The sequence below is a fragment of the Colius striatus genome, chromosome 7, assembly GCF_028858725.1.
Source record: "Colius striatus isolate bColStr4 chromosome 7, bColStr4.1.hap1, whole genome shotgun sequence".
Taxonomy (NCBI): domain Eukaryota; kingdom Metazoa; phylum Chordata; class Aves; order Coliiformes; family Coliidae; genus Colius; species Colius striatus.
The window spans coordinates 7,782,390-7,805,890 of record NC_084765.1 but is presented as its reverse complement, the minus strand read 5'-3'; the positions used below and the strand labels follow the sequence as shown (position 1 = coordinate 7,805,890).

The 23,501-nt window shown below is 49.9% G+C and overlaps 1 protein-coding gene across 7 annotated transcripts in view; it reads left to right on the top strand.

The window, feature by feature from the left end:
- The first annotated feature begins 1,176 nt into the window (after window positions 1-1,176).
- Window positions 1,177-23,501, top strand: part of WT1 (WT1 transcription factor) — a 36,948-nt gene continuing 14,623 nt past the window's right edge. For 6 of the 7 annotated variants that reach the window (XM_061999880.1, XM_061999881.1, XM_061999883.1 and 3 more), the window contains exons 1-5: window positions 1,177-1,567; window positions 5,755-5,877; window positions 6,096-6,198; window positions 12,360-12,437; window positions 22,085-22,187. In XM_061999880.1, the coding sequence (XP_061855864.1) occupies window positions 1,177-1,567; window positions 5,755-5,877; window positions 6,096-6,198; window positions 12,360-12,437; window positions 22,085-22,187 (798 nt within the window). The remainder of the gene's footprint in view (window positions 1,568-5,754; window positions 5,878-6,095; window positions 6,199-12,359; window positions 12,438-22,084; window positions 22,188-23,501) is intronic. The other variant, XM_061999884.1, reaches the window with a different exon arrangement.

The following is a 23,501-nucleotide window of genomic DNA, read 5'->3' as shown; positions in this document are numbered from 1 at the left end:
CCTCAGGCTGCGCGCTGAAAAGCTACCGTCCGGGAGATGGGCTCCCCTCGAGCATCTCTCAAAGACAGGTTACTCACAGCGCTGCCATCCTCTGCCGCCCACCCAGACGCTTCTTTTCCCCCTACATACGGGCGGGTTGGAGGAATGGGGCTGCGACCAGGCCAACGCCGGCCACAGTCCCGTACAAAGGAGCGCGCGGCCCCCCCACCGCCCGTCCCCGGGGAGAGGACGGTGTGCAGGGGCGGGGGCCCGGGCAGGCAGCCGGCACCCCGCAAGGAGCCTGGAGAGAGGCGGGGTCTTCCCATAGCGGGAGAGGCACCTGGAAAGACACTTTTCCCTCTCAGGGACGGGATCCGCCCGTCGGGTCACTTTCCCTGGCTCCTGCGAGGGCGGAGGCTCCTGCGCTATCCCCAGGGCCTGCGACCCCGCCGCCCTCAGGGGTCCCCACGGACATACCGGGAGCTGGCGGGGGAAGTCATCGAGCACGTACTTGCTGACCACCTTTAGCGTCTCCTAAAGCGAAAGGAAGTTAGGGTGAGATTTAGTGGCACTTGCCCCAGCAGAAGGGTGGGAGTGATGTGTAGGGGAGAGATATTCTCCCACAGTAACCTCTCCCCCTCCATCCTCGGCTCTCCCTGTCTCCCCCATCCCCCCCGCGCGTCTGGTCCGGCTGGGTTCAGCAGAGCGGGCTGTGGGCAGCCCCTCGGCAGAGGTTGTGTGAATGGAGGATCGGCGTGGCTGACTCCTCCTCCCCTGCAAGCGCCTCTATTTGAGCTTTGCAAAGTTGAGGGTGATCAGGCATCCGAGGTGAGGCGTGCGAGGCGGCTGTGCCCCCCGAGCACGGACAGACGGACACCCGCGCAGACAGACAGATAGACCCACGGGCGGACACGCAAACCCACGCACACGCGGCCCTGCCCTGCGCTGCGAGCGGGTGCGACCCCGGAGGCGATCCTGGAGAACAACCTTTCCCTGTCGCTGTTGTCGGCTCCCGCAGGGCTGGACCCGGGGAGCTGCATAGCGGAGCAAACCTCCCCCAAAGGGCTGAGTTCGCCGGCCTGGTGCCTGCAGCCGGAGCCGGCCTCCGGCTTGGCGGGCAGGGGCCAGGTGTCCTGGAACAAGTGCGGCCCTGGGGGAGACTGGCTGCCCGGCGGCAGGCAGAAGGTCTGCGAGCAGATGGGCTCCGATGTCCGAGACCTCAACGCGCTGCTGCCCTCCGTGCCCTCCCTGCCGGGCAACAGCAACTGCACCATGCCGGTGAGCAGCGCGGCGCAGTGGGCCCCCGTCCTGGACTTCCCCCCGGGGGCTTCCTATGGCTCGCTGGGGCCGCACTCCTTCATCAAGCAGGAGCCGAGCTGGAACGGGTCGGATCCGCACGAGGAGCAATATCTGAGCGCCTTCACCGTGCACTTCTCCGGCCAATTCACCGGCACAGCCGGGGCTTGCCGCTACGGGCCCTTCGGCGCCCCACCGCCCAGCCAGCCGCCCTCCGGCCAGGCTCGGATGTTCCCCAACGGGCCCTACCTGCCCAACTGCCTGGAGAGCCAGCAAGCGATCCGCAACCAGGGTAAGGGCCGCGCTGCCGGGCGCCCCGGGCTTGGGGTCGGTCCCCGGGGGCGTCCGCTCAGGATCGCCGAGTCGCGCTCGGTGTAAACACCCAGCCCAGCCTTTCTCCCTGCAGCAGCCGGGCAGGCTTAGGCGAGCAAGCTCTTCCATGCTTCCTTTCCCTCCCTGCGCGGCGGCCACGTCGCTCCGGGAAGCTTTAGGAACCACGAGCTGCTTGCTCCCACTGCTCCTGTGGGGCAGTGGGCTGCAGCAAACGGTTCTGCCAGATGGGCCGGGCCCCTCCAACCCCACTCCCCAGGCTGCAGCCTCTCGCCTTGCAAAGTTTTGTTCTGGCCAGGGACGGCGCAGATCCTGGAGTAGAGATAGAGACGGTGCCCCGAGCCAGTTGCCTCCACAAATCTCGAGGTGTGAGGAATGTGTTACCTCCAGACATCCTCCTGAACGCGAAAACCGCTGTCCGCACATCAGTATTTTCAAGCCCCTTGTCGAATTAACCTCGGGAGGGCTGTGTGCCCTCAGGCCAAGCTACACAAACAGGGCCGCCTCGTAGTTTCTTTTCAGTATCTCCGTGGTCGGATCAGGCTGTTTGCACCGCCCCGAGAAATTCCCGCGGGCTGCACGGCCAGGCAGTGTGTCATCCCCCGCGTATGGCACCGGGATCGTCGTCTAATCGTTTTTCTTCCAGTGGCTGAGGTATAAACATCTGCTGGTGCAAACGTGAGGAAGAAGTGAAAGGGGGCGACCGTGCAGAGAGCTTGACCAAGACCTTTCGGGTCTTGTTCAGCTGGCCCCAGAGGAGAGGGTTGTCGAGTGTCTGCCTCACAGTGCCGGGGGAGTCTTGCAGAGGGGCAATCGGGCCGTCGCGGCCCATCCCGGAGGCTCGAGGGAGCGGGACCGGCGGAGGCTGTGCGGCCCGGCCGGAGCGGGACAACCCGCCGGGATCCTGTCGCTTTTGGCTCGCGGTCGGCCGTGCCCAGCCCGCAGCAACCAACCGTGAGGGCAACCACGGACCTGCGGAGAGGAGGGCTGGGGGCGACTGTCCCGGGAGGACTAGGGCGATTCAGGCTGTCCCCGGCTTTCTGGTGGCTGGCGAAGGGAGGCGAAGGTGGAGTGGGCGCAGAGCAGGGTCCGAGGCCGGGCGGGTGCACTCTGTGCCAGCCGCCGAGGGGCAACCCGGGACCGGGGACGCGGCCCGGCGCGGCATTTGCAGTAGGGAGAGGCGGTGGCTGCGGAGGGAAAGTGGTTGTTCAGCACCGATGCCTCGCTCGGGTAGCGCCGAGTGGCACTCCCGGTGCTAGGGCTCCTCTGCCCTCGCACCCCAGGCCCTTCTGTCCGCCCAGCGCCGGGCTTCAGCGTCAGGGCCACGCTGCCGAGCCTGGCTGGGAATAATGGGCAGCACCCCTGCAAAGATCAGGCCCGGCCGGCGGCGAGGCCTCCGGGCTGCGGGCGACAGGACTGGCAGGGAGCTGCCTGCGATGGCCCCAGCACAGCGCACGCCTAGCCAGATAGCTCTGCTGGGGATTTGGTTTTTAGATATTTGAAAGGATTTTATACCTTGAAATCGCTGGGCCGAAACAGCGACGAGAAAGTGGAGAGGAGGGTGAGAGAATTAAACTCCCCCCCGGGGTGGGTGGGTGAGCGGGTGGGTGAGGGACAATTAGAGCTATGACCCCGCGCCTGACTGAGTGTAACCGCCTCGGAGATGAACGGAGCGTTTAACACCCCGAACGCGGAGCCCGTGTTGGGCTTTGCTTGGTCTCCAGCACCGCCAGCCCTGCGCACCCGCTGTGTGTGCCTGAGGCCCCGCAGCCTTGCGCCTCTGCTCCTCCCCAGGCCTGGGGTGTATCGAGGCCCTGAAAGGGCCCGGAGGAAGGCACCGGCCGAGGAGCAGGGGCCGTGGCCCAGCTCCTTCCCGTGCCGGGCTCTCCGTGCCCATGGGCTGGGGGTCCCTGCAGCTGCCTCCCCCCACAGGCAGAACCGGTGAGGCATCTCCACAGCTGTTTTCGGCGATATGCAGCGAGCTCCTTTGGCGAAGAGGAATTCGGCAAAGGCTGTTTGCTTTCTTTTTTGTTGTTGTTTTTGTTTTACAGGGGTTTTTTTTGTTTATTTTTTTTTAATGTGGATGGATAACACGTTCTTGCTTTGGCTCTCTTCAAGGTTGAGCTTTTTCTGGTTTTTTTTTTTTTTTTTTTTTTTTTTTTTTTCTCAGCCAGTTCCTCTGACCGTGGGAAAGACGTTACCTTGGCTCTGTGATGACATTTCTGCCAAGTCCGGGATGGGGTGGGGGTTAGGGAACTAAGACTTTGAAACTTCTGCCCAATTTCTCTTTTCTCATTCGCCTGTCTCTCCCATCCAGCTGGCTTCCTCCAACAACTGGATGCCTCCAGCAGGCCTCGTTCTCCAACAGATGTACAACTTTCAATTATTTTCAGCACATTTTAATCGGACCTGGCTCTGATAACGCCCTAATTAAAGAGACCTCACTATCGGCAGCTTGGTTCAGAACTCGACTTTCTTATCACATTCCTGAAGCTTTGGGTCAGGCAACACCGGAAAATGTGGCCAAAACCTCATTCTGCTCCTAGCAGAGTTTTCAAGGTCACCGAAAGTGTGTGCCGGGCCAAAAGTAATGTAGAAAGTGTCAGTGTTTTCTGAAAGTTAAAAAAGAGGCATAGGAAAATGGGGAAAAGGGAGTTGAAGGTTGAGGCTCTACCCTGAGGGCTGAGAGGAGATAAGGTACCGGCCTGTCAGCACCGCTAACATCACCCGCATGGAGCTCTGCTCCTTAGGCGAGGCCTGGCAGGGACACTTGGCTGAAGACAAGACAGTCCTGCATCTATCCCAGCCCTGCAGTCTCAGGGCTGGCTTAAAATCATTGCAAAGGTGAAGGTTTCAAAGTCTTCTGGATTTGGGTTTTTTTTTCCTCCTCATTGTCCGCTTCATTTTTCTGGTGCAGTCCCACAGATTAATGAAGTCCTCTAATGTCACTGGATCCAGGCCATCTGCAGAAAGAATAAAATGGAGAAGAAACAACGGGATCCCTTTGTTGCCTCTCCATTTTATTTTCTCCAAACTTCCCTGTGATTATCAGCCAGTCAAAGTGGTGGCAAAGCAGAGACCTGCGCAGCACCGAGCACTCAGCAATGAAGGGAACAGAGAGAGAAGCCTGAAAACAGGCGTGAGTACTCCCTCCTGACTAACAAAATCACCCTCCGACCATATGCCACATCAGAGGGGCTGTGGAGGATGCCCGGGTTGGAATTAACGGGTCAAGAGAGAGTGGGCGAGGGAAGGAGAGTTTGCCTTCGGCTTGGTTTCTCTTCCAAGCCCGCGTCAGACTTTCTGTTTTGTTTTGGTTTTTTGGACAAGTGGCTTTTGGAGGAGCTTGGTTCTCGAGGTAAATGCTGATGAGCCGAGAAGCCTCTGAGATAATATTACTTTGTAATTACTTTTTTAGCTGAAGTTGTTTAGCTAGCTCCAAGTCATTAATGAAAGTTGGTGTCCGAGCACCTGATTTACGATTCCATGCCGACCCGGGGTCAGCAGAGGTGGTCTCTTTCCATCTGAATCTGCTCGGTGCAGGAAACAAAATAGGCTGTTTATTATTTTGGAGAGCAATTTTCACTGAAAGGAGGAGTTTTATTTTTGCATATAACATTCCACCTCTTTATTGCAGACTCTCCAGAAAGCTGCTCTTAAAAAAAGAAAGAAAGATTAAAGGGTAACTTCTAAATTGGAAACGGCAGAGGAGTACACTGAGCAGATGGGAATCTTCCTCTTTAGTATGAGCCACAATTAATGAAAACATCCTTTTTATTACCGAAGCTGATCCGTTCTCTTAAACACGAACGAGACTTCCGACTTGCCGCCCGTCGGAGCTGGTGCCCGGCTCGCCTCTCTCCGGGGCGTGGGGGCCCCACGGGAGTCCCTTGCGAAGTGCCTCTGCAGGGGGTGGGATGGTACAGTGGGAGAGTGAACACAGCCTCGCTGTGTCTTTTTCCCCACCGTGGGCAGCATCATGGGGAAGATCGGCACGGTGCAATAAACATGAAGCGTTTCGGCAGCCCGCGGAGGTGCCGTGGGTGCGTGGCTCTTCTCGCCCGACGCCTGCTCGGAGCGGCTTCGCGGGAAGCCAGTGGCCGAACGGGCTCAAGGCTTCTCCTAACCCCACTGTCGTCTCTTCGGCAGGTTACAGCACCGTGGCATTTGACGGGACCCCGAGCTATGGTCACACGCCGTCGCATCACGCCGCGCAGTTTACAAACCACTCTTTCAAACACGAGGACCCCATGGGTCAACAGCCCTCACTAGGTAATTGCAGCCTCCGCGGGTGCGGGCCGCGCTCCCGACCGCGGGTCTGCCTCAAAGGGTCCGGAGTCCCGTCGCTGCCCCTTTCTCCCCGGCCTGGCTCAGAGCGAGAGCTGCCCGACCGCTGGAGGACGGGGCCGTGCGGCCCCCGGGGGGAGGCGGGGGGGCGACGACGACGGCCGGTCGCCGCAGGAGCTAACTCTTTGCCGCTTTCTCCGCAGGGGACCAGCAGTACTCGGTGCCTCCCCCGGTGTACGGCTGTCACACCCCCACCGACAGCTGTACGGGCAGCCAGGCCCTGCTCCTCCGGACCCCCTACAACAGGTACCACCGCCGCAGGGAACTTTGCTTTGTGTCCTGTTGCGCGGGTTTGTTGCTCGGACGTGGTCTCCCCCCCCCCCCCCCCCCGCCCCCTTGCCGCTCAAATGGCTCTCTCTGCAGGGAAACTGATCTAATTTGCCCTTTCTTAAAAGAAAAAAAAGATTTACACGTAACAAAACAAAACAAAACAACCAAAAGAAGAGAACACACCCCAAACAAACAAAACTTAGCAAAACAAAACAAGATGCCGCGCCGTCCGCCCCGGGCCCTGCCTTGTCTCAGAGCTTTCCCGAGACGCCTCGCCTCGCCCTCCGTGGCCAGGGGCTGGGGGGGGGCAGGCAGCGATGCCGCTCGGCGCTGGTCAAGCATCCTCTGCGGGACTCGGGCCCGGTGCTGCCGGCTGGGAAGGGCCGTGCTCCGGGGGCAAGTGTCGGCCGCTGCTGAGCAGGGGAAGCCGAGCTGCCTGGCTGCCTGAAGCGCATCTGTCCTGGAGCCCGCAGTGTGAAGGCTTTGTGAGCTGCGCGGCTGCACTCATCCACTTTGTGGTGAGGTGCCCCGCACAGGCGCAGACTGCAGAGCTCCCAATCTCTGCTCCAGATGCAAGCACCATCTCCACTGCCCCTTCCCTGCACACCTGCCCTATGGATGGGCACCCTCCCCACCTCTGTGCGTTCTCCCTTTGCCAGGTGCTGCAGTCTCCACAACCGCTCTTCCCCAAGGCTGGGAAGATGTGCTTGTGATAGCTGGTGCACAGCAGCGATGGGCAGAGTATGGCACAGGCCATTACAACTCAGCTCCATCCAGGAGCTTCATCTTACAGAGCAAGAGCCCTTCCAGTGGCTCCCAGGAGCAATAGGGACTGGCATGCAGGGAGGTTGTTTATTGAAAATAAGGCAATAAACCTCTCATGTTTTCTTGCTGGGAGAGAGGCACATCTGGACCTTTGCTACAAGTGCGACCTCTCTTTGCCAGCAGATGGGTCAGTTGTGAACACAGCTTCCTGTTTTCTTTAGTTTTGCACGGGGATTGGGCATGTTTTACAACGTATTTAGTGAACGAAGAAGTTCCCCAAAATTTATTCTTCAACTTTTTGTGAACTTGAATCCAGTCCCGTGTCTTGGAGTTGCTAAGTAACTCCTGCACACAAAACAATGTGCCTCTGCGAAGGAAGCGGCCAGCGGCATCTCATGTAGGCCGGTTATATCATCCCAGATTAATCAACACTGGGCGTGAGACAACAAAATTCTGTCACTTCCAGAAGCCACTTCACTAACAAACGTGAGTTGACGTCAAGGGAAGGAGGGAATGAGGTAATGAAGGAAGGAAAGAAGCCCATCCAGAGAGATTAGCTCGCAGAATAATTGGCAGGGTGAGCTTCTGTGCTAAAGTGACAGAGATTGCTCACCTCACAGGGAAATCTATAAATATGAGAGGCTTGAGGAGGGCAGCCAAAGGCAGCCACTGCTTCCCCTAGCCCTCCTACCAAGCCTAGGCCTGGAGGTGTGATTCCAAGAGGAACCTACTGCTCATGCCCAGAGCTCTCTTCTCCATGTGTCTCTGCTGAGGAAGCATGGGGGAAAGGGTGAGCACAGCCTGGCATGGCCCCAATGCTGCCACCTCCTGCCCAGAAACCTGGGACCTGAAGCCTAGTGGGGCTGGGCAGTGCTGTGCTGACTTCTTCCTGAACTCGATCCTACTCTGCTTCCTGAGAGGTTTACTGCTTAGGATAGGGATTTAAGCCCTTAAACCTCACCCGAGCTGCTGCTAATATGTGGGGGTGGGTCAGGGCAGAAGCTGTGCCATGTAGGGGGCAGCTCCAGCTGTATGCAGCCATATATGTAGCCTCCCTTGTCCCCTACTGCACATGGTCAAAAACATCTGGAAACAACGATTTTCCTATTACACATGTGTTACCCTAGAAAGTGTTGTCAAGAAAGAGTGTGGGTAATTACCATGCAAAAACAGGTGTGACACATTAGCCACATTTCCAACAGCCTGAAAACCCACTGAGCTGTCTCAGTCAATTCTGACAGAATCTTTATTACTGTTTTTTTTAAAAGACCATATTAATCTGTACCTCCTTCACGAAGATTTGCTTTGCTTTATGTGGTTCAAGTGAAGTTTGCCAGCTCTGCTTTGGCAGCTAAAGACTCGGTTACCACCTCTGAGCTCTGGGGCCGGCAGAAACGGGCAGTGAGATTGCCCGCGGCCATGACCGTGCCCGCTGCGCGCCTTCGTGCGTCAGTGTACACTGTTGCGCGGAGCGCGCAGCGAGTGCGCAGGGATGCTCCTCATCCCTGGCATGGCGGGGTTGGTCGCGTCCATCGCTTCTCGCCCGGGCTGAGGGCAGGAGCAGAGAGAGGGTAATGTAGCGGGAGGTGTTGCCTTTTCCAGAGAGAGGGTAATGTAGCGGGAGGTCGGGAACGGGAGGTATTGCCTCTCCCCGACGGGATGGGGCAGTCTTCGCGCCTCTTCGGGACGTTTGAGAAACGGACGGGCGCCGTTTCTAGTCGCTTCCCAGCTGTGGCTTCGGGTCTGCCCGGCCTCGTACCCACCTGCCGAGCCCCTTTTCCCCCGATCTCTCTTGCACCGAACCGAGGGCCAAGGGTTGAATCTTCTGCGAGCAGAGGTGCAGCCAAAAAGCAGCCGCAGGAGCGAACCCCTCCTCCTGATGCTGTCTCTCCCCTCCCCATCATCTCCCCATCTGAGTGCAAGAGGCCGTCATGCAGCCACTCCCGCCTGTCCCGCTCGCAGCACGGCAGCGAGGGGCCTTCCGTCCCGCGGAAAGCCGCGTCGAGGGGAACGGTGTGGGCAGGGGGTCCCTGTGGGCATAGAACCCCCGGACTCGGGTGCCAGACCTGCTGCAGAGCGGGGGGAACTCGGGCGGGCCCGAGGCTGGAGAGTGCTCCCTTCTCTCTCACACCACGCCAAAGCAGTCGGGAGGGTGACAGCTTGCAAGACATGGTTAAAAGATCGTAATTCTTATACTGGAAGCAAAAGTATCTCTGAACTCTTTCGCCTCGGCAACTGCTTGCTCTCTGTATATAGCGCAGCCGGCCCCGCTGCCAAGGAATGCCGTGCCCGTTGTTGATAGCTGGGGGACAGACCCGCGTGGATTCCGAGTGCGCGTTGGAAGACTGTCGTTTGTAGGGCCGTTAAAATGGTGCTGTGAACTTTTCTACCTCGCGCTGTTTAATGTAGTAAACATGCTTGATGTTGAAAATTTACTGTGAGTCACACTTACAAAGACTTTAAAAGTGGAGGAGTCTCAGTTCAGATTATAGCTGTTTCTGTGCAGAGGTCAAGTACTCGGTAATGCTGTGATGCAGGCCAAAACAAACTCTATATGATCTACTACTGGTTTCCTTTTAAGTTTCCTTTCTGCTCAGCGTTGACTTCCTTTTATTCCACTCCAATTTACATTAATCCCCGTTGTAGAAATGTTCCCCCTTCCTCCCCTTCCCTCTCGTTTCTCTTTAAAAGCATCTCTGTAATGAAAATAAGTTATTTTTAGTGTCTTCTTCGTGGCCATTTGGAGGGCCAAGGATTCAGGCTGGAATCAGTGCAGGCACATCTCTGGAGACCTTCTCATCTTTTAAACCTCATCCAAAGCCGAGATGTTGAGAGGAGCTAGTACTCCCGTGAGATCATCTCACGGTACTGTCAATAATAAACCATGGTGAGACTTAACTGGAGTTAGGGATGCCCTGTTCACTGTCACATATCAGATGTGGTATCCTGGGTTGGTGCCCGGTGGCCCCCGGGCAAACGGTCCACCTGCTTCCCGGCCTGGGGCCGCTTTCACACAGTTCAGTCAAAGCTGGGGCAATCCCGTTTTTTTTCCCCGATATGTGAAACTCGCAGGGTCGTGAGCTCAGCGTCTTCACAGAAACGAGATTTCTCCCTTGATTACTGCCGGCAGCAGAAGTCACACAGACGCCCTCTGAAGCCCCCTTGAGGGCAGGGGTGGGTGCTCCGTGGGCACCCCGGTGCCGGGGCATAGCCCACCCCGGGTGTGCCGAGAGACTGCAGCGCATCCCGCGGGAATCCACTCTCAAGCCCTCGAGTGAAATGTCCCCTTCGCGCAGCTGAAACACGGTCCCACTCGGCTTCGACGCCGGGGAGCGCCCAGGGCTGCCACAGGGTCCGAGCCGCGCTGCCCTGGGGTGACGAGCCCGGGCTCCTGCTGCCTCGTTACTCCCGCCCCGCTGCAATGCAGCAGGAGGGCAAGGGACCGGCGAGGGCCACGGGTCCCGGCCGGGGCCGGCCTGAGGGACCGGCTGCGGCCGAACCGGGGTTTAGCAGGAGGCTCGGAGTTTCGCTTGCCCTTTCTCCCAGGTCTCTACGGGTCGCTCCGCCTGGCCGAACACCGCTCTGGGCTCCCTTCGGGGGCTGAGGCCGGCTCGGGCACTGTCATTAAGCTGTGGTCGGGAAACCCGGGGGCGAAGCAGTAAATGGGGGCGGGAGGGGAACGGAGGGAGCTTTGGTCTGAGAGCTGCGGCTTCCCCCCGCGCTGGACACCGCAGCGGTGTCAGAGCGGTTTGTTTCAGACACTGTCACCCAAAGGCGGCACGCGGTACGGTGGCTGCGAGCGAGTGACAAGATGAATAAGTGTATTGCTTTATGAAAAAGCAAAGGAGGGGAAAAAGTGGATATTGTGGGGGAGGCTCTTATAAATGAACTGTCAAGTGAAAGAAAGTTAAAGGGAAATCTCCTGCTGCAAATGCATCGGGCGGGCACTTCTAATAAAAAAATCAGAGTCCTGGAGGAATTAATTACAGCAGCATTACAGGAAGAATTCGTGGAATTGCAAAATGTAGTTGGCACAGACTAGCACGGACTGCTATTGCGAATGGGGAAACTGCAGGAGAGTTTAACAATTCCTGAGCTGATATGTGGGACATTGTAGTAGCATAATAGCACTTCAGACACACTAATGAATAATAGTGTCCAGTGATACTGACAAATGATATTACGCATTCTTCAAGATTGAAGTCACTTAATTTGTTTTTATATGCAAAAGCTTCCCACTGGAATCTGACTTTTTTAGGTCGTTTCTACCTGCCACGAAGGGGGGAAAAAAAAGAAAATACCCTCTTCTAATAACAGAATTATATAAATGCACCGCCTAAGTCCAGCGCACTTAGGTGTCATTAATCAAGAGGGAGACTTGGGTTTATTGTGCGCGGCTGTTCCCCGGCATCAATTACAGAGCCCGGCTGAAAGGGCCGGAGGCTCCCACCTCGCTCCCTCCGGCTGCCCACTCGGGGGGAGCCCCGCGGGGAGCCCGCCGGCGGTGGCTGCACCTCTTCGATACCGCCGGGAGCCCTTCGCCTCCGGGCGAACGATCCGGGCCGGGCGAACCGTTCGACGGGGCTCGGCGGGTCAGTGCCCCGGGCCGCCGCATCCTGCCGTCGCTGTCGCGCTGCGCCCCGCGTTTGCCACTGCTGGGGGGCGGCGGTGGTCGGGCAGCCGCGGCTGCAGCAGCCCCGCGAGGGCTCTGCCGTGCTCTCGGTGCGCGTGTGCCAGCGGGCAGCTTCGCTTATCGCACGGCCACTCCATTTGTCTCCTGCTTGTCAAGCCCCTCTGTGCAGTGACATCCATCACTAGTCGCGATAGCCGCTTCGCCCCGTTCACCACGTGGTCTCTCACACTCCTGGTGAAAACAGCTTTTAAGAACCATCTACTCCGTTGGCTCGCAGCGTGCCTACAGGAGTTTCAGTAATTTCGATGTGTCAATACCGGATATTACTCTTCTGTAAGGAAAAGGTTTTACGTTTCCACTTCCACTAAAGGTTTTTAGTTTGTCAGGCTTGCAGATTCAAAGAGACTTTTCAGTCCTAGCCATTTTCCCTTTCCTTTCCTTTCCTTTCCTTTCCTTTCCTTTCCTTTCCTTTCCTTTCCTTTCCTTTCCTTTCCTTTCCTTTCCTTTCCTTTCCTTTCCTTTCCTTTCCTTTCCTTTCCTTTCCTTTCCTTTCCTTTCCTTTCCTTTCCTTTCCCCTTCCTTTCCATCGTTATACATCGAGAAAAGAGATTATATATAATAAATTAACTTTCTGCTGGTATATATTTAAAAACAATAACAACAAATGTTGCTGCTGGACGTATTGTTTTTTATTTGATCGCTGTAATTTTAGTTCTAATTCCACCTATTTTCACAACAGTGACAATTTATACCAAATGACCTCACAGCTTGAATGCATGACATGGAATCAAATGAACTTGGGATCTACGCTGAAGGGGTAAGGTGCTTTTTTCTTCTCTGATCTCTTGTCCTGGCGCAGCTCTATTACTGAACGAACACTTATCTTGTATTTTGCAACTTCAGTCCGGTCGCTAGCACTAAAAAATACCCACCGATTCCGAGAGTGGCTCCTTATCGGGCTACAGCTGACCCTGGTCTTAAAAACAGCGGCGATGATCCCAGTGAGGCGCTGCTGGCCCAGGGCTGCCGTGTGCCGCAGTAGCTCAGGGCCGCGGGGTTCGGGCGGGCCGGGAAGCCGGGCCGGGCCCGGCGGAGCAGCGGCGGCCCCTCCGCGCCTCGAGCCGTCGCCCTTTCCTACCATCCATCCCTCTTCCCTTTCCCTCCCTTCGCCTGGCGCTGAGTCCTGTGTCCCGGCCCTGCCGCCTCCCGGCTTCCTTCCTCCCGGCCATTGTCGCCCTCCCACCTGCCGGGAAGAGGCTCCGGCCCGCCTCCCCCGCGGGGCTTCCTGCCGCCGGGCGGGCAGGAAGGCCCAGAGGCGCCGCGGGGCCCCGTCGGGGTGGCGGCCGCGGAGGGAGCAGCTGCCGGCCTGGCGGGCATCTCCGCAGCCAAGCAACCTCCTGCCGCCCTCCCGCTCGGCCCCGGGCGGCAGCGGGGCGGTGCCAAGCGCTCCGTGCCAGGGCTGCCGTCTCCAGGAGCCCTGGTCCTGCTCAGCGCTGCTCGGACGCACTGGGCAGCGCGAGGCGGCACCCGGGCACGCCAGGCTGCTGCACTGCCGCAGCTTCACCTTGTTCATCCACCATCACGAACACGAGAAAATTGCCACTCCTTGATCTTAGCCAAGATAAAGCCAAAGATTGCCTGCTCTGCTCCAAGTAGATAATGGGCTATGAAAAGTCCCCTATGGAAGGCTGGTATTGCTGGCTTGCTTTGAGATGTTCTCAGTGGCCGAGTGCATGGTCTCAGGTGGACAAGAGGAGTTTAAAAAAGCCTACCTGGATCTTGTCCGTAGAATCATAGAATCATTATGGCTGGAAAAGGTCACCAAGTCCAACCACTAACCTCACACTGTCAAGCCCATCACTAAATGAAACTGTATCCGTCAGCACCTCATCTATGCGTTTGTGTAGTGCTGTAGAGTCATAAAGGAAAAAAAATGTTACACGTCTGCCTCTAGCTCACAAACACAACTGGTGTTTGAAGGTTAGAAGAAGATAGTAACATAGTAAACTATCTGTGTGGAAATGAAGAGAATTGAGCCTGAAGAGATCTACCAAGGAGTTCTGCTGAGGTTAGAGAAGATCCCCAGATCCTACAGTTGTGTACAGTTGGGTGTCTCTGCTGCCAGTTCTCTCATTTTAAAGGTTATTTCCTCTTTTTTTTTCCCCCCATAAGTATATTTTATTTTCTCTTTAAACTGTACCCTTTAAAGATCAGTTGTTGCAATATTAGACACTGTTTTGTCTCTTCTGCAAAATGGAGAAACACATCAACCTTGACCGAGGTCCAAGTTATTAGAGCAAGGAAGAAGTTATTCATTGGGGAACTCAGTGAAAAAAAAAAAAGACACAATAGAAATACTGAAGGAGTACTGAACAAAATAAATGGCTTCTTACTTGTCCAGGAGTCAGACTGTTAGCAGTGTAAAGTATGTGACCTAGGATGTATGAAAGGACAGGGAAAAAAAGAAATCAAGATGAATGATCTATGGTAAAATAAAGCTGAAAGTTTTGGTATAGGCCAAGATTGTAGAATCTGTGGAAAATCAGTGCTAGACATATCCTCATCACTGGTAATATGAGCCAAAATAGTTATCTGTCTTTTCTGGCTGAGAGTTACAATACACAGTACCTCCAATCTCAGTTGCCATGAACATAAGGTAGTCTTCCCAAGATTTACATCTTTAAAATATATGAACTGTTCATAAGTGATTCCCAGGCGTTTAGTATTTCAGATGCTTTTCTCAGTCTTGTAGTTGTAATTTAAGATTTTTGGATTCAATCTTTCTGTTGAAATATAGAGCTTCTAGATTCTGTCCAATGATGACAGTCCTTGTTTAGCTCCTTGCCTTGAGTTCTTCACAGCAGTTCTTCCTGGTAAGACTTTGGCACGTTATAAAAAGGAAGAAAACATTACCAGCGAGTTTTGCAAATAGTTGGAGAACTATTTATTTACAATTTTATAAAACTTAGGGATCATACACTTTATACTTGACAATAGAACAGTTCAGTAGCTTGCTTTCTGGGTTCATATTCAGCATAAGTTTAATATACTGAAATGAAGCTGTTGCTATGCATTTCAGGCAGAGTCATAGAGCCGTTTATCTGACAGCATTCTGGTTGTAGCTGTTTACATTCTTGCCAATGTTGGACTGATGAGCTCCAAAATCTCCTTATTCCAGATTACAAGTTTGAAATGTGGCAAGGAATATTGTTGGGTGTCCAAAGCTGTGTCCTTTTCAGTTCTTGTGAAGATCATTCCCATCAAATGATTTAATCTTCTCAGAGCCTGCTTCAGACCATAGCTTTGAGGCCTTAGAAGACTTTTTTTCCCGAGGGATATTTTTTTCCTACCAGGATATTTTAATGTTGGATATTGGAACTGAGGTTGAGAAGTTTCATAATCTCAATCGATTTTAGTCTTTGAGTGCTTCTAGTAGGTGTGAGCACTAGGGAACTGCAGAAGGCATGGCCTGAGTGACAGGCAGAGGTGGGGTGAAAGGTATGGAATAGAGCTCCTGGCCAGCCATTGCTGAGTGGTGGAGAGAGAGACATCAGATGAACAACGATGTTGTCTTCTGGCAGAGTACAACAACGTGACAGACAGTCCCAGGAAGAGGAGAGAGGTGGAAATGAGGAAGAGTGACTGCAGTCATGAATTCCAAATGTTTCTACTTGTTTTCAAACCAAAGGGAGATCTGATAGCCCAAATCAAGCTTCTTTCTTCAAGGAGTTGTCCCTGGAGAAGAAGACATGCCACTACTGCTACCATATAGTCCAAGTGACGTGAATCTGTGTTGCAGATTTTCACTTAGGTTCTGAGTGCCAAAGATTGAGTTTGAGTTGTGCTTAACTTGCTTGAGGGAAGAGGAGTGCCTTGTGAGCTAGCACACTGATTATGTGTTGCCTGTTCGTCCAGAAACTTCTTTGTCACCTTCTGAACTTCTGGTACACAAAAGGGTGGGCTGGCTGCTTATTCGCCAGAGCTGTCACACCAACTAGCAGCTTCAAGGATCTGAGACAAAGGCTTCATGGTTAAGGCAGTGAGTACTGCAGTGGACTGGATTTTATCTCTTCAGACTGCTGATCATTTGTTCCTCATTTTGTGGTGTTTTGTTTAGAGCAACTGAGATCAGATTAATACTCTTGCAGGAAAGTCAGTGAGTCCTTTGCTTATTACCCAGAGAACTCAGATCTCAGACATTTCAAAACAAATGTCTCACATAGTTGACACCTTTCCCTTCAGTTTCTGTCCTTAATATTTTTGTGTTGCTTTATTATTTGTCCAAGCTGGAAAATGTCCCTCCCTTTCATGGTGTTGTTGTAGAGATAGAGCTCATGACTGTAAACCCCTCCTTGATATTTGAATGAGTTCTGTGTAAAAGTCACATGAAAATAAATTAACCCAAGCAGGAAATACTACAAGAAGAAGTGTAACCACACACGCAGCAGCAAGTCTTGGAGGAGAAATATTGTATAGCTGACTCTTCAGCTGCTTGAGTAAAAAGTTTTGATTTGTATTTCCAGCAGTCATCTGAAATTGAGTATATAACCTGAGAAAATGTGGTGATTTTCCCCTTCTGACTTTGCTGAGGTGTTAGATAGTCAATGTGTTCCATGGAAATGTGTACTTATTGTTGGTTGCTCAGGCTCACTGGAAGGAAAATTAGGCATGCTGTCTGTAGAATCCTATTGAACCTGCATCTAAAACAAGACAGCCAAAATTCATTTTGCTTAGCAGTGAATTGTAAAATTTTTCTGTTCAGCTTTGGTGGTATTATTAGTAAAATCTGGAGGTACAAAACTTCCTACTTGGGTTCAGTTCTACAATCAAGAAGAATTGGAAATGGACAATGACCATTGTCTCTAATACTGAATTTCCCCTTTCCCACTGAAGGCTGAGAGGGTCATTTTGTAGGGAAGTGTTGGGTGAAATCCTGACTCCACTCAGATCAATGGTAAAAAAATTCAAACCAAACAAAGACTACTGAAGTCAGAGAGACTAGGGTCTCCTGAAAATCCAGTGCCTTCCTTTCATCAACCAGCTGGTTTTCTCATTGAAAATGGCAGTAGGCCTGTGATCTGTGAAATCATGTTTTTCAGTATTCCTTTGCCTTGGAAAGTGCAGATAAAAATGCGGCTTTATACTCCATCCTCTGTAATAGTATTAGACAAAAAGCAGGCAGAAACTTGATCTTCTGTATAGCTAATCAGAATCTTTTTGCTATCTCCATACATATTTTTCCCAGGGTGCTAGGATGGTAAATATTTTAGTAGAGGGAATTAGCTCTACTTTTCTTTCTTTATGTTCTGTTATCAACAGGACTAACCCACACCCTCACTTTGCCTCATTTTTGGCTCTGTTTCTAAACCCTAAAATTCCTGTTCCTGCATTGAAACACAATTAAATTGAGGCTTAATGTGGTGCCTGTTTTATGTAATCTTGCTTTCTGGCTTTTTTATTCTTCCAAGACTGAATCTCATGAATCAATGTGTATTCACGCTTCATCTGAAATTTTCTATCTCTCCTCAGTATGCCCTAAAGCTTCCCTTTTTTGGTTTATGAAATAATAGTAAAAAACTTAACTCTTCAGATTAAGTTGTAACTGCTTTATACATTAGACAGACAATTTCAGTTTAACAAAGTAAAAATGGTGTGAGAGAGAAATTGCAGCTTGATTATTTTTTAAAATATTCAGATTAGAATGTCATCTTTTATGAGGTTTTTTTATAACCACTTAGATTGATACAACTCTCTAAAGCTGCTCTGTTTTTCATCACACATGCTCATCTGTAAAACCTTCATTTTTATTAATCTTTGTACAATCTGTACAACTGTGAGATTAATCATTTTAAAAGAGCTACTCTCCGAGTGTTTAGGATTTGCTGGTAAAGACAAGTGCTTTGAAATGCTCCACAGCGCAGCGCTCACTTAGCTTAGTTTTATGTTGCAGGAGTATAAAGTCTTTGTTTCCCAGTTATCTAGAGCTACATTTTATGGCTACGTTTCCAGCTCTGTTTCTGGCTGCTTAGAACCAGAGAACAAAATATACAGAGTCCTTTTTTTCACCAACCAACTCAAATTCTAAACACTTACAGTCCCATTCTGCCTTTGTGTGGTTCCCATTGAAGTTAAAGGGAATTGTGTATTTACAAATAAAGGCAGAACTAGATGATGAGGCCAAATCCCTCTGTCCTTGCTCAGACAAAAATTTTAGTTGGATCCTGGCAGGCCAGTTTTGCTGCATCTGGCCTTACTTAGCTTTGACTTGTTTTAGGACTTGTAGAAGGATTGGTCTACTGTATCTCCTGACTATCATTCTGGGCCTTAGTGGGGAGGTTGGCTTTTTTTTTCCTTCTTTGGTTAATTCAACTGTTCACCCCATGATTATCTGCCCTGACTTTAGCTGAATCTCTCCTTGGGGCATGAGCTTTGGCCATGCTCTTGGGCCATGCTCTGAGTGCACTTGCAGCATGGCAGCGAGCAGCTGCTTTGGCAGCTCTCCAGGTTGCCATGGCGTTGCTTGAGGAGCCCATCCTCCTGGGAGAGAACATGTGGGTCCTGGTCGCAAAAGCCTGTCTCTCCCAAAGTATCAGTGTTTGCCTGGCCTGGATTATCACTGTTCATCTGAAAGGCATGGTATAATTCCTAATGTGTCTTCTCTTTAATTTATAATGCATACCTTAGTGGATCTGGGGTGCACGTATTGCAGTGCTTTGGTGGAAATCTGGGCTGTTAGTCCTGAGAGTCTATCAGGGTAATTTTTCATTATCATACTGGTAGATGTGGTGGCTTAAGTGTGTAAGGTGTTGTCTCTTTGCCTAGTTAAACACAGAGCGCCTGACTAGAAAAGATGAAAGTCAAGGAATCTCCTTCCCTCTTAAGATTTCCATTTAGTTAATGTACTGCAGGTATAAATTCATCAGTTACTTATATTGCTCATGTATGTGTCATTCCATCTGATCATTATCTCTTGCATGCAATAAAGCAGGTGTTTGAGTTTCAGTAATGTATTTAGGAGATTTGTATCAGTTCTTCTATCAGTCCTTTTAGTTTAGTATATAAATTGCAGCAATATGAAACAAGCCAACTGTGCAAACTGTAGCATACATTTTGTGACATACATCATGGATACACTGAGTAAAGAGGCTGGAAGATAAACCCCTGTATTTCACAGTGAGGTTCCTATTGATGCAGAGTAAAGGTTGAAGTCAGGAGAGCAGTGGTGTAGAGATGGTTTGTGAAAACTTTAGTGTTCCAGTTTCTCTGCTAACCAGAAGGAACATTTGTCTGTTAATATCCATCTCCCTGAAGGTCAGATGATCCCATAGGACTTCATAGTGAATCAATAGTATTTTAACCAAGAAACCTCCTGTGATCCGTTTTGCTCTCATGACATGTATGGGCACGCTGGGTATCAGCCATTGCTGATGGAAGTATGCCCAGTGTAAAATGGTTCTTAAAGAATCTCTCCTAGGGGGCTGGTTAAGTAGATAGCTATTCATTGCTGAGTATATTATCAGTCAGGAGGCTCAGAAAATGGGTTTTAATTTTCAAGGCTTTGCACTTGTATGAACAGTTTTAATGAAGTACAACCAGAAGTAATGGGAGGAAATGTGAAAAAGATTGAATGTGTAGGAAGACTTCCCAACTGTGCAATAAAAATTGAGATGGAGATCATCTGGAGGATACCTCCCATTCACAGAGTCATTCCTTAGGGCACAAGCAAGGGTCTTCATGCTGCTTTTCATTCCTGGGAGGGATTATTTCAGAATGGACTGTTTTTTACAAAAATGGTTATCACTGAAAGATGAAAACCATGTGAATTTGGAGGGAAAGTTAGGCTGTGTTTTATGGTACAAGCTTTTACTGCATATTCCTGTTCCTCCTTTTAAAGTTTCTGTCCTGGGAATTCTTATCTAACTCTGTGTCTCATGTTTATTGTGATGTGTAAGGTTGTAATGTGTACAGGCATGAGAGCTCACACGGTTACTTGGGATGTCTAATGCTGGAGTTCCTATTTACCCTTGAGTTGCTGCCATGCTACAAATCAGCAATAGCTTCTACTGCCAAACTTCCTCCTTGTAAATGGTAGTTCTTACTATTCTTGGTTTAAAATGCACTGTTTAATTTATGACCAACATGAGTCTCACCATGGATTGGGTGCTTTTCAACCTGTTTTTTTAAAAATATCTATAGACTTGCTGCCTTTAATTAGACAGAAAAATTTGATGCTGGTGGGGAACCTGAATTCAGCAAATAGTAATAGCAAATGGTCATTTGTTACTTGTGTTAGGGAACAAGAGGCCACATCTGGACCCTGAGCAGAGAGGACACCTTATTTAGTTGGACATGGTACATATCTAGAGAAGAGTTTTAATCCATTTAAATCAGAAAATTATATCTTCCTTTATTATTACAGATATTACTACAGATCAGGGATACTTTCTTGCTTCCACACTGTAACTTATTTCATTGTGATCACCTGTTTGCCACTTAAAATTGAAACAAACAGAGCATGCCTTCCAAAAAGGTGTAGCCTTTGATTGGAATAGCCAGGCAGAGCCAGGATTTGAAACTGGTCTTTTAAGCAGCAAAGGAATTGACCTAAAGGAGCATATCTGAGGTTGCACCTTGAATACTGTGCTCAGTTTTGAGCCTCTCACTACAAGAGGGACGTTGAGGTTCTGGAGCATGTCCAGAGATGGGCAATGGAGCTGGTGAAGGGTTCAGAGAACAAGTGTGATGACGAGCGGCTGAGGGAGCTGGGGGCGTTTAGTCTGGAGAAGAGGAAGCTGAGGGGAAATGTGATCACTCTACAACTACTTGAAAGGAGGCTATGGTGAGGTGGGGGATCGATCTCTTCTCCCAGGTAGCAAGTAACAGGACAAGAGCCAAGTTGTGCCAGGGGAAGTTTAGATTAGAGATTAAGGAGAACTTCTTCACTGAAAGGGTTGTTAAACACTGGCATAGTCTGCCCAGGGAGGTGGTGGAGTCCCATCCCTTGAAGCATTCAAAAGTCACGCTGCTGTGGTGCTGAGGGACATGGTTAAGTGGTGGACATGGCAGTGCTGAGTTTATGGTTGGACTTGATGATCTTAAGGGTCTTTCCCAACTGAAGTGATTCTGTGATCCTACGGTCTGCCAGGTGGGAGCCTGCAACTGCTGTGTGACTGAATGCTGGGGAACACAAAGCACACTGCAGTAAGAGCCGTTCACAAGTACTGCTCCCCTCCAGTTCAGCAAGGTTCAGAATCCATACAGACACTACCCTCATTCCAGTTCCATTGGCTGTTCTGCAAATCACTTAAGAGGTTTAAAACTTCCTTGTAATTCTACTCTGCACATGAACTTTGAGTGGAGAGAAAGGGAGGACCAGTGAAATGAGAGTCTGGGCCTCAGGGACCCCTTCAAATTGCTATTGCAAGCATTTGGCAAAGACTGGGATAACATCCTATGTATCCATCTTTGTCCCTAGCTGTGTGCCTTTGGGCTTTGTTCTGGGCTTTCTAATTTCTAGTGCAGTGTAAAACATGAGCAATTAGCATTGCCAATGTATATTCATGCATGGACAATGTACACACTGATGTTAGCATTTAAAAATAAACCCTAAAATAGATTTACATAGTCTTGACATTGAGAAGGTTGCAAACAGGAAACACAGCAATGTTCCTGACATTCTGGACAGGAGAACACAGGGTTTTGAACAATACAATTAGATAAAAAATATGGTTGTAACACTTTCAAAACACAACAAAGGTTACATATTGTTAAAGGTATTGTGATGATACTGCATGAGGAGTCTTGAAAATTGATACCTAGTAGGGATAGGTTGCTTTAGGGTTTTTTTAGTTTTTATAAAGGGTTAATTTTTAGTGCATCCTGCGAGTTGATATGTCGGATAAATAGTTTGGGCACTGGTTTGTAATCTCTGTTTATGAGTACACGACTGCTATTCTTATAAATGTCATCACTTTCTTGGTAGTATCTGGTAATATCTGAGTCATGAGGTGCTGACAAAAATCCACTGCACTTAATGTGAAACTTGAGGCATTTTGCTCATTCCAAAAGATATTAGCAATGGCCAGCCCCACATTTAACTGATAAATAACGTGTACATGTGCACATGACACAGTTATGCTGCTATGTGGACTTTTTCCTCTTACCTAAAATCATTGTTGGATATACATCAGAGTTCAAATTGTGATTGTTTTTTTTCCTTTAGCTTTTTTCCTAGCTATATTAATGGCTACCAATAGCTGTATGGATGGAGTCAGTGCCTTGTGATAGCAGGAGTAGGTCCACACAAAGGCAGAGCAGGCTGCCTTTGGTGAATTTCATTTGAGCTTGGATATCTTGGCTCTAAAACAAAACTCTGTATCACTGACTTAAGAAATGAAACATCTCACACAGACCTGAGTACTGAAAAATATTTCATTTTTCCATTATTCCTCTCTTTATTTACAGCCATACAGCAGGATATGAAAACGAGAACCACAGTGCTCCCATGTTATACAGCTGTGGGGCCCAGTACAGAATACACACCCATGGAGTTTTTAGAGGCATTCAAGTGAGTATGGTAGGGCATTCTATATAGGGAAGCTGCTGCCTGTTTCTAATGTTCATTTACTACTTCACTGCTATTTGTAAATCCATCCTTGGTTTGTGGTTTCTTTGTTATTACGAAGTGCTTTACAGAAGTGTCCTGAATTCACCGAAGCCACTGGAGTGTAATGGAACACAGCCATTTAAGATTGTTTATTTCTTTTTCTAAAGTCTATCTGTGAGGCAGTATTCCTTTCCAGCCTCTCAGGATGGTCCAAAGTATACCATCCAGTTTCCAACTTCTAGCTCCTCACAAGGTTGCTTTGGCCTTGTGAAGCTCCTGTGGCAACACTGGCCTATGTCTGATGACAAAGTGTTAGTCCAGATTTTGCTTTTATCGATTTCTGAAACTTAACTAATTTAAACACATTTCCTTAAAACAGAATGTAATAAGTGATTGTTTCCTAATGACTAAGTAATTAGGGAATATTTGGAAGGAACTTACATTCATGTGAGTTAATTTCCTCCCTTTCTGAAACAGTCATGTCATCAGTAAACACCACTGTGAAAGATATGACCTTCTTAAAACTGATGGCAAAGTTGTTGCGTGATATCTGTCTCTTCTGTGTCTCTCTGTGTTGTCAGCATACCTCAAAGTTTTCAGATAGCATCTTTTCTCCTTTTCCTTTTCTATATAGCTAACAAGTCATTATTCAGTGGCGAGCTCTCAGAAATAGTCTTGTGAGTCAGCTTTTGTTGAGTGAATAAAAGTAAGCAGTTGACATTGTTGAGGGAAGTTCATTAGCCCCGAAGGAGGAGATCGTCTTTGATGGAACATTGTGACAATGGCCAAAATACATTAAGGCTGAACTATTCATCAGCTCCACCTAGACAGTCCTTGTTTTGTTTTTTACCGATTTGTATTAACCCAATACATAATTTTCCACGTCCTTTAACTTCATATGAGTATTTAAAATAAAAAGAATGCTACTCTGGCTCATGCTCTTGTCTCTTACACTGCTGTAAGCCTAAAACTACTTTGTATGCCAATTGTGTGATTGTATGTGAGGTCAGAATGTGACCCATTTAGTCCTGCCTGTAAATCTTGGTGAGACAATAGTAAGTACAGTTCACTTCAAGCAGTTTTAATACTCAGCAGAGAACAGGCGAGCACATACTAAGCCTGTGCTTTGTTCATACAGAATAAAGTAAAATTGCCTGTTTGCAGTCCAGTATTTTTCACTATGTCTTTGTCCTGGAGAAGTGCCTCTGTGTGTTTTTGTGTTAAGTAAAAGCCTGAGAACATACACGTCTCATTAGGAAGTCTCTGTCCTTGTAG